General features: G+C 46.4%; 1 protein-coding gene across 2 annotated transcripts in view; it reads left to right on the plus strand.

Annotated features, from left to right (window-relative positions):
• The first annotated feature begins 453 nt into the window (after positions 1–453).
• The window catches only part of PHF20L1 (PHD finger protein 20 like 1), a 195,672-nt gene continuing 173,268 nt past the window's right edge, over positions 454–22,857 (plus strand). For both annotated transcript variants that reach the window (XM_089685942.1, XM_089685943.1), the window contains exons 1-2: positions 454–683; positions 1,928–2,040. In XM_089685942.1, coding sequence (XP_089542068.1) covers positions 678–683; positions 1,928–2,040 — 119 coding nt within the window. In that variant the 5' untranslated portion in view covers positions 454–677. The remainder of the gene's footprint in view (positions 684–1,927; positions 2,041–22,857) is intronic.

The following is a 22,857-nucleotide window of genomic DNA, read 5'->3' on the forward strand; positions in this document are numbered from 1 at the left end:
TACGGGGGAATGGCACTGTGTAGAGTGAGATGGGTATGTCATGTACGGGGGAATGGCACTGTGTAGAGTGAGATGGGTGATTTATAGAATGGCACTGTGTAGAGTGAGATGGGTATGTCATGTATGGGGAATGGCACTGTGTAGAGTGAGATGGGTATGTCATGTATGGGGAATGGCACTGTGTAGAGTGAGATGGGTATGTCATGTACGGGGGAATGGCACTGTGTAAGGTATGGGAAGGTTTATTCCACTTTGTGTGTCATTGGTCCTATCCGTAGACAGGTAACCTTGACAACACAGAACAGCCTGTCAGTACGCCACATCTACTGCATGAGACCGGCCCCGCCCACACAGCACGGTCAGTCACATGACCAGCCAGCTGATCTGTAACAGGGGGAGGAGCGACAGCTAGCCACGCCGGAAGTCGCTGCTTCCTCACCTAGGAGACGGCGGCCGTGCGTCCCAGGTAGGACGCGGTGACCCGGAAGCCGTGCGGCTCAGGTCCGTGACGTCTCGGTAAGTGATTGGCTGAGGGGTTCTGAGGGAGCAGCGGGAGGGGAGTCCGGCGGAGAAGCGGTTGGTGGAAATGAGGCTTCCCGGAGACCGGACGGCCCGGGACTAGAGACGGGAGGAGCTGCGTTCTCACGCCCCCCCGGCCTGTGCTGTGCGGAGACTGCATGGAGGTGAGAGACACACCTGGGAGAGAGAGACATCGGAGAGAGGGGGAGGCAGGGGATACCAGAGAGAGAGAGGCGACACCAGAGAAATAGGTGACTCCAATGAGAGAAAGAGGTGACACCAAGGAGGGAAAGGGAGAGAGATGACACCAAGGAGGGAAAGGGAGAGAGATGACACCAAGGAGGGAAAGAGAGAGAGGTGACACCAAGGAGGGAAAGGGAGAGAGGTGACACCAAGGAGGGAAAGGGAGAGAGGTGACACCAAGGAGGGAAAGGGAGAGAGGTGACACCAGGGGGGAAAAGGAGAGAGGTGACACCAGGGGGGAAAGGGAGAGAGGTGACACCAGGAGGGAAAGGGAGAGAGGTGACACCAAGGAGGGACAGGGAGAGAGGTGACACCAAGGAGGGACAGGGAGAGAGGTGACACCAAGGAGGGACAGGGAGAGAGGTAACACCAGGGAGGGATAGGGAGAGAGGTGACACCAGGGAGGGACAGGGAGAGAGGTAACACCAGGGGGGAGGGGAAGAGAGAGGTGACACCAAGGAGGGACAGGGAGAGAGGTGACACCGGGGGGGGGGGGAGAGAGGTGACACCAAGGAGGGACAGGGAGAGAGGCAACACCAGAGAAATAGGTGGCTCCAATGAAGTAAAAAGAGAGAGAGGAGACCCCAGGGAGAGAGAGAGAGGTGACACCAGGGAGGGAAAGGGAGAGAGGTGACACCAGGGAAAGAAAGGGAGAGGTGATAACAAAGAAATAGGGGAGTGACACCAGGGAGGAAAAAAGAGAGGTGACACCAGAGAGAGTGAGAGAGGTTTGACCAAGGAGGGAAGGAGAGAGAAGTGTCACCAGATAAATAGGTGACATCAGGGGGGGAAAGAGAGAGAAAGGTGACACCAGAGAATAAGGAGGTGAGAGGTGACAACAGGGAAGTAAAGAGAGAGAGGTGACACCAGGGAGAGAGGGGAGTAGCAAACTGACACAAGAGACCTGGTACAAGAAATAGAGACTTGACAGCAGACAGAGGTAGGGAGGTGACTGACACCATGGAGAACCAAATCTTACACATGAGAGAGATGGCTCCAGAGGTGATGGAAAGCTGCTGCCGTGGAGAGTACGTAAAGAGAGCTGGTGTGTCTGCAGAGGACAGACAGAGAGGTGACCCCAGAGTGAGGAGGGGGGGGGGGGGGGTGCAGGTACAATTGTTAAGTAATCATTGAAATTTATAAGTGAATTTTTCTTGTGGTTCAGGTGGTGGGCGGGATGACGGAGGAAGAGCGGATGAGTAAGAAGCCGCCTCTTCGGCCCGGGATCACATTTGAGGTCGGTGCTCGGTTAGAAGCGCAGGACTACTTGCAAAAATGGTATGTACTGGTCATGTGACCTATCCCCGAGCCGTGAGTAATCATAACCTGTTCCAATAAATGCATTTAAAGATTAAGCTACAAGCCTCTGTTGCTTAGTATCCTTGGTTGCCAGGACGGAGGTAGCCCCTGTTGCCTAGTATCCTTGGTTGCCAGGACGGAGGTAGCCCCTGTTGCCTAGTATCCTTGGTTGCCAGGACGGAGGTAGCCCCTGTTGCCTAGTATCCTTGGTTGCCAGGACGGAGGCAGCCCCTGTTGTCTAGTATCCTTGGTTGCCAGGACGGAGGCAGCCCCTGTTGCCTAGTATCCTTGGTTGCCAGGACGGCGGCAGCCCTGTTGCCTAGTATCCTTGGTTGCTAGGACGGAGGTAGCCCCTGTTGCCTAGTATCCTTGGTTGCTAGAATGGAGGCAGCCCCTGTTGCCTAGTATCCTTGGTTGCTGGGATGGAGGCCGCCCCTGTTGCCTAGTATCCTTGGTTGCTGGGATGGAGGCTGCCCCTGTTGCCTGGTATCCTTGGTTGCTAGGATGGAGGCAGCCCCTGTTGCCTAGTATCCTTGGTTGCTAGGACGGACGGAGGAAGCCCCTGTTGCCTAGTATCTTTGAATGTTAAGACAGAGGCAGCCCCTGTTGGTTGCTAGGACGTAGGTATCCTTGTTTGCCAGGACGGAGGCAGCCCCTGTTGAATAGTATCCTTGGTTGCTGGATGAAGGGACTCCTGCCACCTAGCGTCCTAGGTTGCTAGGATGCAGTCGGCTGATGGCCAGTAGGCTGCATTAACACTGTACGCGTGTATGCATGTAAGGCTTCATTTCTGTGGGTGCATTAGGGGTGCACATTGGGGCCTGTAAACATGTGTCTAACATTCAGGCCTCGTGTACACAAGTGCATTCGGGTTGTACAACATTCTGGCTTTTTTTCTGTGCCTGGAAATCCCAGGTGCTGCATCCATCCGCCCATAGACCTGAATGCTGTGTGCGGCTGTATACAGGTACCCACATGGAAAGGAAAGGCTGCGTTCAGGGAATACGTCTGTAAGCTATACTTGTACACCAATGTACAGCCATTCGTGTCTATGAGCATCTGTACACAGCACCTGGGCTTCCCAGGCACAGGAAAACAGCCAGAATGTTGTACAACCCAAATGCACGTGTGTACACGAGGCCTGAATGTTAGACACGTTTCCAGGCGTACACTGCAAGGAACACTCACATTTCTGGCTCTGAACGCAGCTGCATGAATGGACCCCTATCACTGCGAATAGATGCGTGCAGAACTACGATCAGTATGCATCTGTGTGCAGTGGGTTTATTTCCTGTGTGAATGAGCCCTAAATAACTCCATAGAGCAGGACTGCCGTAGGGGTGGAGATAGTTCAAACCCTCTTCATAGGTGACATGTGTAGGAAGAGGGGCCTGTCAACTCTGTGAAGAGAGGCGCTGGGATGCCATAGAAAGTGCTTTCCTGAGACAGATCTAGTGGCTGGGATTGTTGACCTACTGAAAATTGCTAGTTGCCTGGCTGTTAGGGTGATCCACTGACTTTCAGTACATTTTATAAGTGTGCAGATCAGGAAAATCCTCCTCTGCATATGTGTACATTTATCTTTTCATTTAAACACAATTTTCATTGATTAAGCACAGCTTTGATGATAATGTCCTCATAAAAACACATGTAAAGTTGTTGTCCGGTCTCCTGTGGAAAAAAAAAAAAACGTTAGTTTCCGACTTTTAAAATACAGAGATTCACCTGTCCCGTGATCCGTTGGTGCGCTCACCTCAGCCGGGTTCACCGCCATCCTCTGTCCCCGGTGCCGGCATCTTAACCACTTCCAGTCCGGACGCTTTCACCCCCTTCCTGCCCAGGCCAATTTTCAGCTTTCAGCGCTATAACACTTTGAATGACAATTGCGCGGTAATGCAACACTGTACCCATATGAATTTTTTAGCATTTTTTTGAGACAGGTAAAACTTTATTGTGGTGGTATTTATTCACCACTGGGATTTTTATTTTTTTTCTATGTAAATTAAAAAGTCCAAAAATTTTGAAAAGTGTTTTTCTTATAAAATTTTGCAAATAAATAGTATTTTTTTATAAACCTTGGCCAAAATTTATTCAGTTATATTTTTAGAAAAATAAAATAACCCAAATTAGTTTAACCAAAAATTATAATTTTTAAACTTTTTTACATTTTTTTAAAAATGTTTTTTATATTATTTATTTTTTTGCATACTGTCACCCTAGCAGTACAGTGTCACCATGGTGACAGTGGACTACTTGTGGGGGGTGATGAAGATTTTTATTTTTTCTACACTGATTGCTTTTACACCCATAAAGGATGTAAAAGCAATAATTTCTCCTTCTCTCTAGCTGCATTCCTGCAGCCATTGAGAACTACTGAGTGAGCTGTGATTTGGTCACAGCTTGTCACATGGTACAAGGCTGTTGTGAATAGCTTTGTACCATGTGACCTCTGTGATCATTCACAGATTTCACACGTAGTAAGCAATGATGTCACAAGTGACATCTTGCTTACTACTTTGCATGTGATCACTGATTGGCCAATCAGTGATCACATGATTGGGTCCTCGTACAGAGGTCCCGTCCGACGATCAGTGTTCCACTGTGTCCGGAGGGCACAGCAGGCACCGGATTGCACTGCTGCTCGCTCCCAGGCAGCACACACAAGCAGCGAGAGGGGAGGCCGTTTATAAACCCCTGCACTGCCACTGTTCGGCCGTTTATCGTTTATATACAACGGACGGACGGGAGGTGGTTCACTGTGGGCACCTGGCTGTGACAGCTTGCGGCTTCACAGCTGGGTGCCCAATGCGCATGCGTGAGCAGTGCTGTGCATGATGGATGGTCCTGTAGTCTTCTGGGACCTTATGTGTGTCTCAGAAGACTGGTGGGGAGGGGGAGGAGAACCTCCACGTTTGATCGCCTAGCCAGTCAGAGCGGAAGTGGGAGCGGGTACTTGTTAAAATCCGGTGTCCTACATGGCCTTCCCCCCCGCTCCTCAAAAATGCCAATTCTTCATAGGGAGTGGGGGACCATTCCTTATAGCGGATCTTCCCCTTTTGGGTGGAGCTCCACTTTAATGTACACATGAAGTAGGCCTGTCACTACTAAAACTCAGTTATACTAACACATTCCGACAAAATAAAATGAAAAGCCGTCTATGGCACAGCATAAATAGGGGTACAAAACAGAATTCTATGGTCCAAAATAGATTACATTAGAAGCAAACAAATTATTATGGAATTTGGGGACCGTTCTGTCCAATCCAAGAACCAACAGGATTTGTTGTAGGAGCCAGCTCCATAAACAATAGCTAGGGAATCCCTCTAAACTGAGATCGCTGTCATTTTTTAACCACTTGCCTACCGGGCACTTATACCCCCTTATTTACCAGTACAATTTTCAGCTTTCAGCGCTGCCGCACTTTGACAATTGCGCGGTCATGCAACATTGTACCCATATGAAATTTTGATCATTTTTTTCTCACAAATAGAGCTTTCTTTTGGTGGTATTTAATTGCCACTGGGCGCTTTACTTTTTGCGCTATAAATAAAAAAAGTGCAAAAAATTTGAAAAAAAAAAAAAAGTTTCTTTGTTTCTATTAAAATTTTTCAAACAGGTAATTTTTCTCCTTCACTGATGTGCGTTGATGAGGCAGCACTGATGGGCACTGATAGGCGGCACTGATAGGCAGCACTAAAGGGCACTGATAGGCAGTACTAATGAGGTGGCACGGATAGGCGGCACTGATAGACAGCACTAATGAGGTGTCACGGATAGGTGGTACTAATATGCAGCACTGATAGGCGGCACTGATAGGTGACACTGATGATGGGTACTGATAGACGGCACTGACTGGCATCACTGCTGGGCACTGACTGGTGGCACTGACTGGCAGCACTGCTGGGCTGCACTGGTGGGTGGCACTGGTGGGCAGCACTGGTGGGTGGGCACAGGTGGGTGGCACTGGTGGGCACAGGTGGGTGGACACAGGTGGTTGGCACTTCTGGGCACAGGTGGGTGGCACTTCTGGGCACAGGTGGGTGGCACTTCTGGGCACAGGTGGGTGGCACTTCTGGGCACAGGTGTGTGACACTGCAGAGTGGCACAGGTGGGTGCACTGCTGGGCACAGGTGGGTGCACTGCTGGGCACAGGTGGGTGCACTGCTGGGCACAGGTGGGCGGAGCTAGTGGGCGCACTGCTGGGCACAGGTGGGCGGAACTTGCGGGTGGCACTGCTGGGCACCGATCATCAGGGCACTGATCATCAGTGCCCTGATGATCGGTGCCGATCCCCGCTCTGACAACTGCCGGTTCTCGGCAGTACTTTCCTCACGATCTGACAGCGTGAGGAAAGTGTAGCCGAGAACCGGCACTTGCATTTCCCTCTGATCAGCGTGTCATTGGACACCGCTGATCACATGGTAAAAGGCCGCTGTGATTGGCCTTTTACTACATCACGTGATCAGCTGTGTCCGTAGGACACAGCGATCACGGAGATCGCCGGGTGCGCGCCCCCTGGGGCGCGCAGGAGAGCGCGTTCTGGGAGGACGTCATATGACATCCACTCAGAACTGGCCGGCCGCAGTGCAGCCGTCATTCGGCTATCTGCGGTCGGCAACAAGTTAAAGAGGAGTGCAGGAATGAAATAAAGCAAGCCTGCATACCCGCCTAGGTGGCTGCAGCACTGATCCGATTCTGCATCTGTCCTCTGCCAGCTCTACACCGAGTACTGAGCTGATCGCTCAGTTCTTGGGTCTGTTAGCAGAGAGCCGGGACTGTCAGTCTCCAGCACTCTTCTCTGCCCCTTCAGCACTCACTGGAGCGCTGGGCTGTGGAGGGGGCGGGAGTGGCTGGCTCAGGCTCTCAGCTGCTTGCTGAAAGGATGATCCAGCTGCTGGTCATGCATCTGGGTGCATCCCGAAATTATTGTTGGGATCCCTTCAGAGCCTGGACTGGCCCTGTGATGTAAGCCGACAGCAGACTTTAGCCAACCGCTGACTGAATCAGTGTCATTGGAGTGCAGAACTAAGTGCTTTCCTGTGACCAAAAAGAGTTTTGGCCATGAGCCTCCTTTATAGCTGAATTCCAGGTATGGCAATTTTGACATAGTTGCATTGGTCCAACTTGGAGCGATGAAATATGTTTGTGGCATTCCTGTTGGATCCCGGTGGAAGCTGGAAATCACTGTAGTAGGCATGACTGCTTTTAGATGCCATGCCAAGCAACTGGCCTGCTGCAGGTGAATACAGGCGGTTGCTCGCTCGACATGGGCACCATTTAGGGAACACTTTCCATTTTCTTAGTGAATGCAAAGTGTTCTCTGATTGGACTTGGTGATGCTATGATATCAAACTCCTCTGATTGAAGGACACATTGTATTTGTGAAAACGCACAGTATTTTTTAAATCAGCGTTTCTCAACCTTTTTTCAGCCAAGGCACCCTCTAAAATTATGGACAGTCTTGAGGCACCTCATTCTAAAATGTGAAAAACTATTCTAATAGTTTTATATAACGCAGCAACACCCACACATGTAGGACACCTAACATTAGAGGTGATTTATTCTTCCAAAGCAAATACACTTTTGCACACGGTACTGACTAGTATTCCAGTGTTTCTCCTCTGCCTGAGTGTTTCTCCTCTGCCTGAGTGTTTCTCCTCTGCCTGAGTGTTTCTCCTCTGCCTGAGTGTTTCTCCTCTGCCTGAGTGTTTCTCCTCTGCCTGAGTGTTTCTCCTCTGCCTGAGTGTTTCTCCTCTGCCTGAGTGTTTCTCCTCTCCCTCAGTTTTTCTCCTCTCCCTCAGTTTTTCTCCTCTCCCTCAGTTTTTCTCCTCTCCCTCAGTTTTTCTCCTCTCCCTCAGTGTTTCTCCTCTCCCTCAGTGTTTCTCCTCTCCCTCAGTGTTTCTCCTCTCCCTGAGTGTTTCTCCTCTCCCTGAGTGTTTCTCCTCTCCCTGAGTGTTTCTCCTCTCCCTGAGTGTTTCTCCTCTCCCTCAGTGTTTCTCCTCTCCCTCAGTTTTTCTCCTCTCCCTCAGTTTTTCTCCATCACTGAGCTAATGTGACCCCAGCACTGATAGAGAGGGGCAGGGGACGGTCAAACTAGGATGCTGTGCAGGCCGCTGACATCCTCCTTATCAACTGACGATGTTATTGGTTGACAGGATGCTGGTGGCTAGAGGGTTGTAATGATGCATACTGAAAACTGGTGGCTTTGTGTAACTAAAAGCAAAGTTTGTTCCACCCGATGGCTTGTATACTAGTTTTTATGCAATTTTTGGACATTTTACCAAGGCACCCCTGAAGAATCCTCAAGGCACCCCGGTTGAGAAAGGCTGCTTTAAATGGCGCCCATGCTAAGGGAGTGCCCCTTGTATTCACTATGCAGCACATAAACTGTTTGGCACGGTACCTGCAAGCCAATGGCAGTTGCTGTTTCTCAGGGATCCCACAGGTATGGCATATGCATACTTACATTGCTCCAATCTGGACCAATCTAACTGTATAAAACTTGCCATACCTGAACTTCATCTTTAAGAAGCATTGACTTCCTGACTGCTGGGATCTGTCCAGGTCAGGATTAGATACAGTAAATGCATTGACAACTCCTTCTTAGTTGGGTCCCTTGTACAGAAAACATACCTATAATTAGGTTGAACTTGATAGACGTGTCTTTTTGGTTTTTTGTTTTTTTTTGTAGGGTTGATTTAATAAAACTGGAGAGTACTAAATCTGATGCAGCTCTGCATGGAAACCAATCAGCTTCCAGGTTTCATTGTCAAAGCTTAATTGAACAAGCTGAAGTTAGAAGCCGATTGGCTCCCATGCACAGCTGCACCAGATTTTGCACTCTCCAGTTGTAGTGAATCAGTCCCTATGTAATTCAGAATCATTTTCTAGTGGTATCTCTGCAATCATTCATAGCATGCACTGGGAGTTTTGCCGCTTATTGTAGCCCATGGTAGAGAGTCAAAAATGCATCAGTTCATAAACTAGATTTAGGGCTAGTTCACACAACAAAAACTCACTCCAGACCAGGGGCGGACTGACCATTTGGAAACTCAGGCACTGCCCGAGGACCTGGGGTCAGTAGGGGCCCCATGAGATGCCCCTGGTACCTTTTTCATAGGCTTTTTTGAGTTTGGCCAAGGACACGGGCCCCATGGTCCCCTATTGCCTGGGGGCCCCATGAGTTGTCAGTCCGCCCCTGCTCCAGATCCGTTCTTGGTGAATTTTCTCCATGTACATTTTTAATGCATTTCTGATGCGTTCCAGTGTGTTTTTGATGTGTTTCAGGTGATTTTTTTCTTTTTTTACTTTTTTTTTTTTTTTTTAGTTTTTCTCCACTGTATTGGCGTCAGGTGCGTTTTACCGCATTCCAGTACAGTTCTGTGCAAGAAAAATGCAGCATGTTCTACTTTTTTTTTTTTCTGTAACCAGAACATGATGGAACTGCAAGCAATGGTGTGAGCTATGCCATTGAAAACCATGTAACCTACTTTCTGTGCGTTTTTGGATGCGGAAAATAAAAGCACTGGAACGCAGGTGGTGTGAACTAGCCCTCAGTCTAGGTTCATACCTGTGCATTTTTCCATTGCGTTTTGCAGAAACGCATAGCAGTCAGTTTAACATGATTTCCTAAGGGACACGTTGACATCTCCGTGTTTTCACCCGGTGAGCTTTTTGGAAAGGGTCAGGGACTTTTTTTAAACGCAAAACGTTGTGTTTTTGGTTCAATAGACTTAAATGGAGATGCTGCAGAAATGCATGTAGTGCGTTGTTTACACGTTTTTGGTGCATTTTTCGTTTTAATCTGCCCAGCAACAAGTTGGAAAAAAAAAACAAACGCAAAAAGAGTCAAAAACGCATGTGCAAAATGTACCGCAAAAAAGCACTGCAGAAACAGATCAATCACAAATGTATAGGTGTGAACCTAGCCTAAGGGTCCTTTCACATGGGCGTTCTGTGTTTTCCTTCAGTTCAGTCACGTTTTTTCCAAGAAAAAACGGATGAGTTTACACCTGTTTTTTTTCATCCATTTACATCCGTTTTTCTTCTGTTTACATTTGTTTACATCCATTTTTCATCTGTTTTGATCCGTTTTTTTATCCGTTGATGTCCGTTTTCATCCGTTTTTGATCTGTTGATATCTGCTTTGCATCCATTCCGTTTTTTTTGCAGAAGAAAAATAGTGTTTTCTTCCATTCAAAAAAACAGATGTTAACGGTTGCGGACATTAACGGATCTAAAAAGATGTTCATCCGTTTACATCCGCAAGTCCATAGAAATATATGGGAGTCCATTTTTCATCCATAAACAGACAGATGAAAAAAGGACATGGGAAACGTCCGTGTGAAAGGACCCTTACGAAGGGGAAGTATTCTATAAAAATCAATGACAGTTACATAAAGCCCAGTTTAACCCCTTTGCGCCGGCCGCACACAAATGTGCGGCCGCCCGGCGTCTGGGCCTAGACGCCGAGCGGCCGCACATTTGCGTCCATGTAACTAAATACATATGTGCTGAGAGCGCGTGCCCTGCGCGCTCCCAGCACACATGTGTGGTACTCACGGAAAGGTCCCGGTCCGCTCTTTCGAACGGGACCTTTCCCGATCATGTGACCGCCGTGACGCGTCATCGCGGCGGTCACATGATTCCTAAACCACGCCCCAACCGCCCCGCCTCCCGGCGTCTGAATCTCTTAAAGGGCCGGGAGGCATCGGCGGGAAGGGGTTAATGACCCTTATAGACTTTATTTGCACCATACGTGCAGAAAAACCTGATAGAAATGGACATGCAGATTTCATTTGCAGAGACATCAGTTTTTATATGTGCTTCAGTGAGTTTTATTCACGTTGCATTCCTGCGCAGAAAAAAAATCTGCACTTGATACTAGTGTTGTGGTGTGAACAGGGCACAAAGAGAACAATTGATTTTGTTGTTCCTTTGCAGAACGTGTGCAGAAAAACTGACATCTCTACACCATGGTGTAAACGAGCCCTAAATAGGATTTATTTTTTAACTTGTATGTAAGCCTGGCCATACATTGTACAATTTTCTTGTACAATTTTTCTTTAGATTTACCAAAACCATATAATATGAGATGAAATCTAAACCCCCCTCATCATGTAAAAGTCAGAAGCTAAGCTTCCATTATCTTTATCTCAACCACTTTCTCTGACCAATGGCATATACAGAAAACAGTGACACCAGACTGCCACGGGATGGACAGAGGTGTCATTGATGTGGACAGTGATTGACCAGTCTGGCTTCACCTTTTCTGTTCTGAGTGAGAAACCATATGCTCTCATTAGGAGGAATAGCTAGGTCCAGGTTGACAGACAGGGGCTGAGTGTTTGTACACTGATTATGTATTGGTATGTTATGTGTAAGCTGAATAGCTTATATTTGGCATGGACTTCTGTAAAAATTGGCAAAGGAAAATGTAACTTTAATCAGTTGGTGGCGGCCATATGCATATACAGTGCTCAGCATAAATAAGTACACCCCTTTTGAAAAGTAAGATTTTAACCACCTTACGCCCGCCATATAGTCCAATGACGGGAGCAAGGCAGGTCTCTCGTTATGACGTCCTCCCATTCTCACTGCACATGCACGGCTCAGGGAGCGTGCAGCGCGGCGATCGGCGGTGCACTGTGTCCCTCGGACACAGCGGATCACCCATCCACGGAAAGAGCTGAAGATGTCGGCTCGGTCATGTGATCAGCTGTGTCCAATCACAGCTGATCACATGTAAACAGGGAAATGCCGGTTATCGGCATTTCTCTCCTCACGAGCTGTCAGCTCGAGAGGAGAGGAGAGCCGGTAATCGGCATTCCGCAGAGGGGACATCTACACTGATCATCAGAGCACTGATGATCAGTGTGGCCCCAGCAGTGCCACCTGTCAGTGTCCGTCAGCTGTCAGTGCTCATCAGTGCCACCTGCCAGTGCCCATCAGTGCCACATCAATGCCACATATCAGTGCCTACCAGTGCACATCAGTGGCACATATCAGTGCCTTTCAGTGCCGCCAATCAGTGCTACCCATCAGTGCCGCCTATCAGTGCCCATCAGTGCCGCCTATCAGTGCACATCACTGCAGCCTCATTAGCGCACATCAGTGAAGGAGAAAAATCACTTATTTACAAAATTTTATAACAAAAACTAAGAAAAATTTTTTTTTCAAAATTTTCAGTGGCTTTTGGTTTGTTTTAAGAAAAAATAAAACACCCTGAGTTGATTAAATACCACCAAAATAAAGCTCTATCTGTCTCAAAAAGAAAATGATAAAAATTTCATATGGGTACAATGTTGCATGACCGTGCAATTGTCATTCAAACTGTGACAGCACTGAAAGCTGAAAATTGGCCTGGGCAGGAAGGGGGTATAAGTGCCCTGTAGGCTCGTGGTTAATTAATATCTCAATGAAAAAAAGAACAATTTCCAACATGTAGACACAACTGAGTTTTATAGAACATTTATTTAGTTCATGACATGAAAGTAAGGGTAATAATATAACTTAGATTACAAAATCTTCAGTTTTACTCAAATTAGTGGATGCACAAATGAATCCACCCCACAACAAAAACGACTCCATCTAGTATTTTGTATGACCTCCATGATTTGTAAGGACAGCACCAAGTCTTCTAGGCATGGAATGAAAAAGTTGGTGACATATTGCAACATCTATCATTTTCCATTCTTCAAGAACAATCTCTTTTAGAGCCTGGATGCTGGATGGAGAGTGATGCTCAACTTGTCTCTTCAGAATTCCCTATAGGTGTTGGATTGGGTTTAGATCAGGAGACATACTTGCCCACTGAATCACATTCACCCGGTTCTTCTTCAGAAATGCAACAGTGGCCTTAGATGTGTGTTTTGGATCATTGTCATGTTGGAAAAGTGCACAACAACCAAGGGCACAGAGATATGGGAGCACCTTCTCTTTCAATATAGAGCAGTACATCTGTGAATTCATGATACCATCAATGAAATGCAGCTCCCCGACACCAGCAACACACATGCAGCCCCACAGAAGGACACTGCCACCACCATGTTTCACAGTAGGCACCATGCATTTTTCTTTAAACTCCTCACCGTTGCGACGCCATACAGTTTTTTGAAGCCATCAGTTCCAAAACCATTTATCTTTTTTTTTTTCTCATCACTCTCCAGTACAGAGTCCCAGTAGTCTTCCTCTTTTTTAGCATGGGTCCTGGCAAGTTCTAAACTGGCTTTTTTGTGAATGGGCTTTAGGAGAGGCTTCCTTCGTGGACGGCACCCATGCATGCCATTCCTCTGCAGTGTACGCCGTATTGTGTCACGGGAAACAATCGCCCCAGTTTGGCTTTCTACATTTTTAGCTAACTGCAGTGAACTTGCATGCCGATTTTCTTCAACCCTTCTCATCAGAAGACGCTCTTGTCGAGGTGTTGAATTCTGTGAACGGCCTGGACATCTCTGTGAGATGGTTGCAATTCCATCTTTGTTAAATTTTTGTATCACCTTTGCTACAGTATTCTGACTGATAATTGAAGCTTTGCTGATCTTCTTGTAGCCTTCACCTTTCTTGTGTAAAGAAATTATTTTCTTACTCAGGCCTTGTGACATTTCTCTTCCATGTGGTAAAATTGCTGACCGCATGAAATAGGAAGGGTTTTCTTTAAGTGCCCAGTCACAGCGGTGCGATTTCAGGTATGATTTGAGAATTGAAATCGCTTTTAATGAATGTGAATGTCAGTGTCTTATCATGCGTGATTTGCTGCAGCGTGATTTCTAAAGTAGTTCTTGCATTACTTTTTCTGCAGTTTTGATGTGATTTCACATACATAAAATATAATGTAAATTGCACTGCAAATTGCAAGAAATCATTGAAAACCTTCACAGGTAGCAATAAAGTCTTCATAAATTGCATCTAAAATCACGCAATTTTAAATTGCTGCGATGTGACTGGGGATTAATGCAGGCCATAGACGGTTCATCTATCAGCCGATTTTTCGTCCGAAAGAATAATCAGCCGATATTTGCACCGTTACTTGGGCAATGTCGTCGGCCTTTTTTTGCGGTTCCTCCTAATTTCTTTATCGGTCGTGCTGGAAAATTTACGAAAAATGGCCGATTTTCGTAATCATTGGAGGCAACAGAACGACCGATTTTGTTGTCTAAAATTTAGCTTTGCTCCTAAGACTTTCATTAGGGTGTATTCATTTTTGCAACATGGTCTTGAATGAATTTGTTAGGAAAAATACTTTTGTGTGTGTGCAAATGAACAAATCTTGTTTGCAATCAATGGCCGGTATTTTTGGGAGGATTTTGTAGTATAGTGTCCCATGGAAAATGTTGATTCTGAAAGGAAAGTAAAGGTTTTCTGACAAATCTGTTGGGGGGTACTCATTTATGCTGAGCACTGTGTGGCATCATGGTTGTGGGCTTTAAAGTGATTCTAAAGGATTTTTATATATTTTTTAACAAACATGTTATACTCGCCTGCTTTGCATAGAGCAGCTCTGATCCTCCTCTCCTGGGGTTCCCCTGATGGTGTTCCTGGCTTTTCCTCTTTGGTGAGTGCCTATCATAGGAAGATGCTTCCTATGTGGGCACTCGTGTGGGCTCGCTCCCAAGCCCAGCTGCCTGCATCTATAGACACAGACAGTGGAGCTCAGCCCCACCCCCTGCTCCCTTGTCATAGGATTCGATTGGCAGCAGCAGGAGCCAGTGGCTCCTGCTGCTATCAATCTGCCCTGTGAGGAAGGAGAGAGCCGCTGCCCTCATGTACAGTGCTGGTTCAAGACTGAGCCCAGGTAAGTATATGGGTGGGTGGGGGAGGAGGAGCTGCACAGATAGGTTTTTTTACCTTAATGCATTAAGGTAAAAAAACCTTTCACCTTTATAACAACCTTAATGCTATGTTTCCTGTGTACCGCCGGCGCTGCTGTTTTGTGCTGGGAGCGAGTTCACTCGGCACCACTAGCACTGTCACCAGAAGCCCAGGATACTACTCCAGCATTAGGAACCCCTAAAGGATCAGAAGTAAGGGGTTAAAATTATGTTGACTAGCATGAGGGCTGCCATTGCTGACTTCTACTTTGAGAATGCTACTTTCCTGGCTGTCAGGCTTATAATATAGCTTCAATACTTCAAGTCACTGACCTGAAACAAATATAGAGATAAGGAAATTCTGATGCCCAACTACAGCATGACTGTTCAAGGTCTTTGACTCCGATATTGAAGCCAGGGCCGGTTTACACCACAATTTCTGTGTTCTGGAGGCGTTTCTGTTGCATTCCGGGGCATTTTTTTCCTCTTAATTTTCTTCATCTCAGTTCAGGACATGTGCATTCCGGTGTGTTTACATGCCTTACGGTGTGTTCATAATGTTTCGTCACATTCCCAATGCGTTTAAACAGAAAAAATGCAGCATGTTTTACTTTTGTTGACCTGCAGTGGAACGAACAAGGGCCATTGGAATACATGGAAAACAATGTGCATGTGTTTTTGATGCAGATTAAAAATGCACTGGACTGCATCTTGCGCGAACCAGCCCTCAAGCATAGTGTTTGCAAAAAAGGGACAGCAATGGCAGCTCCTCTACTTTTTTATGATTCCACCACCGCAATTGAATTGGGCTTTAGAAAAGATTTGTGGAATGTAGCAACGAATTTGTGGTATTAGTATTGCTGCTCCCAGAGGACGCCAAGTGACGAAACATGTAGGGCGGGGCTAGGAGGTGACGTCACCACGCACAACAGTGTTGTCCAGCTGGCAATGGATTATGGCCGGGGATGACCCAGCTTTACAATTTTTATGCGTTTTCAATTGTATTAGTGGAGACACAAATCTATGCGAGTGGCTTTATGCTTTTATTTGAATAAACAGATTGAAATCTTTTACACTATGGTAGCTCCTTTTCTCTTTCTCTCTTCACGAGATATTATGGGATAGTGTGATGCTGTTCTGAAAAGCCTCCGGAGATAGAACTACAGACTTCAGAACGTTACTCCTATAACAACATGCGGTTTTGCTGGTTTATAACCTGACTAGGATATCGCTCTGATGAGTTCATTTTAAGCTATTAGGTGGTGGAAGAGCACTTTATTGGTGACATCAGAAATTGGATTGGTGGGTGGTTTTACGTACGGACACAACAATATATTGCTGGACTTTGTAATACACCAAACGTTATTTGTACTTTATGCATAAGTCTGCACTGGACTTTTTAAAAATAAGTTGCTGTACAATATATATATATATATATATATACACACACAAATCTATCTCTCTACCCCTCACCTCACCCCCTCAGTCTCCAATCGCATCACCAGCCTACTAAGTGACATATCGGACTGGATGTCACTCCACTTCTTCAAACTCAATCTTTCCAAAACTGAGCTCCTGGTATTCCCCCCAGCCCGTGCCCCCTCCCCTGACTTCTCCATCAAGATCAATAATACAATCATCAGTGCCTCCCCTCATGCCAGGGTACTAGATGTCATCCTAGACTCCAATCTATCCTTTCAGCCCCAGGTCCAATCGCTGTCAAACTCATGTAGACTTCACCTCCGCGACATCTCCAAGATGCGACTGTTCCTAACCCCGGAAACCACTAAGCAACTCATCCACTCCCTTGTTATATCACGACTTGACTACTGTAACTCCCTCCTCTCTTGTCGACCTCATCGCAGGCTATCCCCACTCCAGTCCATCATGAACGCTGCTGCCAGACTCATCCCCCTTACTAACCGTTCTGTATCTGCCACCCCTCCACTGGCATGGCCTCCACTCATGTCCTCCACCCCTCTCTGCCAATCCCTCCACTGGCCTCCACTCATGTCCTCCACCCCTCTCTGCCAATCCCTCCACTGGCTTCCAATTGCCCAACGGATAAAATTCAAAACGCTGACGTACAAAGCCGTTCATAACACTGCCCCTAATTACATCACTGACCCTGTCTCTAAATACCACCCACACCGTACTCTCCGCTCCTCGCAAGACCTCCTACTCTCTAGCTCCCTTGTCTCCTCCTCCCATGCTGGTCACCAGGATTTCTCAAGGGCTTCACCCATCCTCTGGAACTCCCTACCCCAATCTATCAGGCTATCGCCTACTCTGCTCACCTTAAGGCGCACTCTGAAAACCTATCTCTTCAGGGAAGCCTATCCCGACCCCAGCTAAACACTGGAATTACCTCTTGTACCACTATCCCCTCCCTCCTAGATTGTAAGCTCCCAGGATCAGGCCCTCTAATCCCTCTTGTATTGTTACTGTACTGTCTCCCTCCATAATGTAAAGCGCTGAGCAAACTGTTGGCGTTATATAAGTCCTGTATAATAAAAAAAAAAAAAAAAAAAAAAATATATATATATATATATATGATTTTAATTTGCAGTACACTAGATGTTATATAATTAGTTGCACTTTATTTTGTTATATGGTTTCACAGACACTTTAATATTGAAGTCCATATCCAGTATGTGATTAATAGTACACAGTGAGATAGCCGACACATATGAATGTTTTTGCACTTCAGGTAGGATTGTTATATAATATGAGATAATTTATATCTTTTTCATGTGGTTGGAGGTATATATGAGTATCTCTGTTCATTTCATTGATGATTTACCCCCGGGTCACACCTATGTGGCGGTGCGTGCCGTGTTTTGCACAGGCATGAGAGCCCATTCATTTGAATGGACTCCTGTGCCCGTGACACGCAGGGAAAGAAGTCCCTGGACTTCTTTGGAAAACACAACCAGTGCGGGTGGCGTGCCATTCAAACCTTTGGCACCCGCCCACGGGTCTGCATTTCTGTGTGAGGGTGGTGCAGCTGCATGGATTTTCGTGCGGATCCGCAGCGGCACCACCCGCACAGATGTAAAGCTAGGGTTATAACATGACCCCAGTGCTGACCGAGAGGGGCAGGGGGGCTCAAACAAGGATGCTGTGCAGGTGCCCAATGTCCTCCTTATCAACCCAAGATATTAGTGGCTGTTAGGATGCTGGCAGCTGGCCTGCACAGTGCCCAAAGTTGTAATGTTGACAAAACTTGTGGTTCTGTGTAACAAAATAGCAGGCTTGATCCATTCATTGGTTTGTACACAATATTTGGGCAATTTGGGGAAATTTTTAGGCATTTTTTTAAAGGAACCTCTGAAAAACCCAGAAGGTACCCCGGTTAAAAAAAAAAAGCCTACTTTAGAGGTTGTGGCCAACTGCGATACATGTATGTAGTTTTAGTTCATGATTTAAAACATGATTATTTATGTATTTATTTATTTTGTGACAATGGCTAGTATACCCAAATCCCCAGAGGGTGCTCTCTTTCTCAGGATTGATGTTGAACTTCCCAAATGTACTAAATGACTGATATCCCTTTAGCAGCTAGAATAGCAAGAACAAAATATTGGAAAAAAAACCCTCTATCCCCTTAGAACAGGGGTGGGCAAACTTTTTGACTTGAGGGCCGCAATGGGTTCATATATTGGACCCGGGGGCCGGACCAAGAGTAGATGAATGATGTGTATGTGTCATCCATAGTAAGTATAGTAATATTCCCCCATAGTAAGCATAGTAATTAATCCCCCATATAGTAATTCATCCCCCATATAGTAATTCATCCCCCATATAGTAATTCATCCCCCATATAGTAATTCACCCCCCATAGTAATTCATCCCCCATAGTAATTCATCCCCCATATAGTAATTCATCCCCCCTATAGTAATTCATCCCCCCTATAGTAATTCATCCCCCCTATAGTAATTCATCCCCCCTATAGTAATTCATCCCCCATATAGTAATTCATCCCCCATATTAAGTCCCCAAGTCCCCCCTGTGTCAATTCACTTACCTTTGCTCCACGCGTTCCTCTCGCCGTGTTCCTGCGCCGTTCCGGTCTTCAGGGCGGACTGTGAGAGGAGCCTAGCTCCCCTCACGTTCCTCACGCTGCCCCGCCTACACACATTCTGACAGCCGATGTTTGCCACGCTCCGCGGGCCGGATTAAAAGGTCCGCCGGGCCGTAGTTTGCCCATTGCTGCCTTAGAATATGTCAGAAATAAACTAAATTGGGTGATGGTAAATAATATACTTGTGTATTCTGTACAATTTCTTTATTTATTTCACGTACTTATATAGCGCCATCAATTTACGCAGCACTTTACATATATATTGTACATTCACATCAGTCCCTAACCCTCAAGGGGCGTACAATCTAAGGTCCCTAACTCACATTCATACATACACATACTAGGGACAATTTAGACAGGAGCCAATTAACCTACCAGCATGTCTTTGGAGTGTGGAAGGAAACCGGAGTACCTGGAGGAAACTCACGCAGGCACAGGGAGAACATGCAAACTCCAGGCAGGTGGTGCTGTGGTTGGGATTTGAACCGGCGACCCTAGTAGGACCCTCGATCCCCTCATGTTTTGCATTGTATTGGTATTGTTCTGTCACATGTTCTGTCCCCCTTTGTAATGTACAGCGCTGAGCGAACTATTGGCGCTTTATAAATACTGTATAATAATAATAATAATAGTACTGCCAGGCAATACCCAAAGAAGTCTGAGAAAACCCCCTTCCTTTCCTATATCTTTACTTCTTACCTCTCTCAAGGGAAACTGATGTGCCAGCAATATTAGGCCGGGCTGATTGTTAAAAATGGCTTTCTGTGTTGTACGGGCTGATATGACTTGTCAGTCTTTATACCTGAAGTCATGATGTAACTAATGTGACTTTGTTCCTTTGCCATTTTTATATGCTTTTTATAATCTTGGACTGGTGATATTGCAAAAACAAGACGAGTGCCTGCTCTTCAGAATACAAGACCTTTACTGTTGCATTGATTAAATATGCGGTATATGCAATGGATAGTTTTAATAGATTTAAATACAACCGGATGCACAATGAAGAATGGTAAGGGGCAGATTTTAGGGCCCCTTTACACTAGAACAGTGTGGAAAACTGCCCTTGTGATCTGCAGCAGGTGTCAGTACAAAGTTAACGGCACCCCAAATGCAACACGTTTGCCTACGCTGGATCACATGGTACAGAAGTACTCTGCGATCCGGTTGCAGTACATTTTCAAAAGTATTTCAAGGACTACGTTTGGTGCAGTGCGGTGCAAATGAATGGGCTGACATCGCACTGCACAGCACTGTATGTGAATCGCACAGTAACTGCACAGCGTTCCCGTGTGATTCACATGCAGTTCATAATGTGAATGGGCCCTTAGGGCTAGAACCTGCTTGAAGTGGATCCGTCTAGGCAGCCCAGGTACAGCTTGTACAGCCTGTCATTGAAATGAATGACTGTGCTCTGCTTTACTGGTGTATTCAGCAGTGCTTTTATAAACACGAGTACAGTGAATGGGCAAATTCAAACAAACAAATATAGGGTTCTCTATTATTTGCATGTGCCGTATGCTGTACTGTGTATGCTGTGTTGTTACAATAGCGCCGCCATTGTCAAGGTCCTACCTCTTCCCTGAGGTTATGATACTCCATGTGCTGGCGTCCATCTTGGATTCTGCTGTGCATGGTGGGAATCCTTTTATGCCTTCAGGTCTCTGAGGTCCATCCCCCAGAGGGGTGTGGCTGATGACATATAAGCCTGTGGCCCGCACATGCTCTTTGCACTTGTGTCTTGTGTCTTTGTGTTGCTATTACTCTGTTCTGACTCTCCTGGTATCTGATTCGGCTTGTGACTTGACTATTCTTTGTATTTTCCTTTGATCTGACCCTCTGTTGCTGAACCCGGCTCATGACCTGTGATTCTCGTCTGCTGTCCTGTACTGTTTTGTCCTGTTGTTGTTGACCCCGGCCTGTTTGACTACTCTTTTGTCTCTTCCACCAGCTACACGCCATTGGCGGCGGCCATTACCGCAGCTGAGGTGTTTCGGGGGCCGCGACCTGGTTCCTGGCTGCGTCAAGTCCATCCCCACCATCAGGGGCCCTGGTGAAGGGCAGCCTGGGACTTAGACTCCGCGCCCTGAGGGACTTCGGTCTGTGGGTGGTGGTTGTCGTCAGCCAGTGCGGTACATTGTTAGGCCTGCCTGTCCATTCCTCGGCCCCTGCCCTGACAGCCATATGCACAGGTTCAGCAGTTCACGTCCTTGATAGGCTGTTTGCTGCACCTGAGCTGCTTGGGAGGAGGACATATAGCTGCGGATATGCCGATTTTCATGGGATACCCACCTTGTCGCTACACCGGTGTGAGGAGGTAGGTGGACCTTCACTCTCTCAATCAACACTTTTTAATCCTTATGTGGCTAACATTAGTAAATGGCAAGCGCACTCTCCTGAAAGGATTTTGGCTTCTTCAGCAATTCAATCCACCCAGGACCCCAGGTGATCCATCTGGACCAGAGGAGGGAAGCCTATGACCAGACCCTATTGCCGTATACTCATTTAAAGGGGCCCTTTTGACTGACATCTCTAACATCCAGATCCATAGAGGAGGGGATCTCGTACCAGGCTGTACCTTAAAGGTGACCTCCGTTTCTGGCTTATTTGATCAATGCGCATTAAGATTGCGCTTCCAGTGAGTGGGCAATCTTTCCATTTAAAAACAGAAAAGATACGAGCGCTGGATAAAAACCAAAAAGCGACTAGCATGAAAGGCGAACACCAGGAGCCTCCAAAGTAAATATAGCAAACAAACATGCAGCGCTAATATAATTCAATAATAGATTAATTGAAATGCATATAATCATATAGTGCATATGGTCAAAATAATGATATTGTGAACACTACTTAATAGTAGATGGATCTAAAATTATCTAAACGTCCAGGAATTGTGCTAATGGTGAATAAGTATCTCCCACAAGAGTGTTCTTGCGGTGCACAGTGCAAACTTTCAAGGCAAGATGGTTAGAAAATTAGTGACTTCTGTGACCATGTTCATCCCACAGAGATGAGTGTAGATTGCACTAACCAGAAAGCGCAATGGTAATGCGCATTTGAGTGTTCACCAACTCCTGGTCATCCGCCTATTGGAACTGGATCACAGCGAGGGTCGTGTGGCCTGCGTCAGCTGGGCAAGTGTCGCAACCTCAGGGTCTCCAGGTACCAGGGGATATGTAATCATCTCACCAGCAGGGGGAGTTTAACCATTCATGTTGTGGCCACCAGATCATCCTAATCCGCCTTGAAGGAAGGGGGGGGGGGCTCGGGAGTAATGAGCCAGAACACAGATCTGATAGTGTAGTACTTTAATAGCCACAGGGATAAAATAGACAGGTACTGAATGTACTACTCACATGCAGTAGTAAGCAGCTGGTATCAGGAAATTCCAAAATGGCCACCGGCCGTCCGGTGTGACGTCACAGGATGTAGGGCACCTCCCTAACGCGTTTCGTGCGCTTGCACGTTATCAGATCTTTCCATTTGTCACATGTCACCGGAGTACTACTGGTTCACACCGGGATATAGAAGTTTTTCATCCGTTAATAACCATTGGGGACTGTCACTGTCACCTGATATACATACTACCACCTTTTGGCACTTTAATTTAGCTATATATTTAATTGCACTTTATCTGGACGATCGTATCACTTATACCAGAGTTTGTTTGTTCTTATGGAAATACCTCATGTCATGTTGTTCTATTACTATTCTTTGGTTTCTTACTGTTTTAGCACTGCACTTTTTTATTTACATTGTACATTGAGAAGGTTTTCCTTTTTGGTGCACTAGCTGCTACTGTAAGCGCTCGCTAAATTCTTATTGTTCTTATATAGCTGCAGATATGCTGAAAGCCTTAAAACCCCGCTCACATCAAAGCCGATTTTGAAATCATGTGACTTACA

Source organism: Staurois parvus, unplaced genomic scaffold (genome assembly GCF_062004578.1).
Source record: "Staurois parvus isolate SC_StPar_1 unplaced genomic scaffold, SC_StPar_1.0 ptg000389l, whole genome shotgun sequence".
Classification (NCBI taxonomy): domain Eukaryota; kingdom Metazoa; phylum Chordata; class Amphibia; order Anura; family Ranidae; genus Staurois; species Staurois parvus.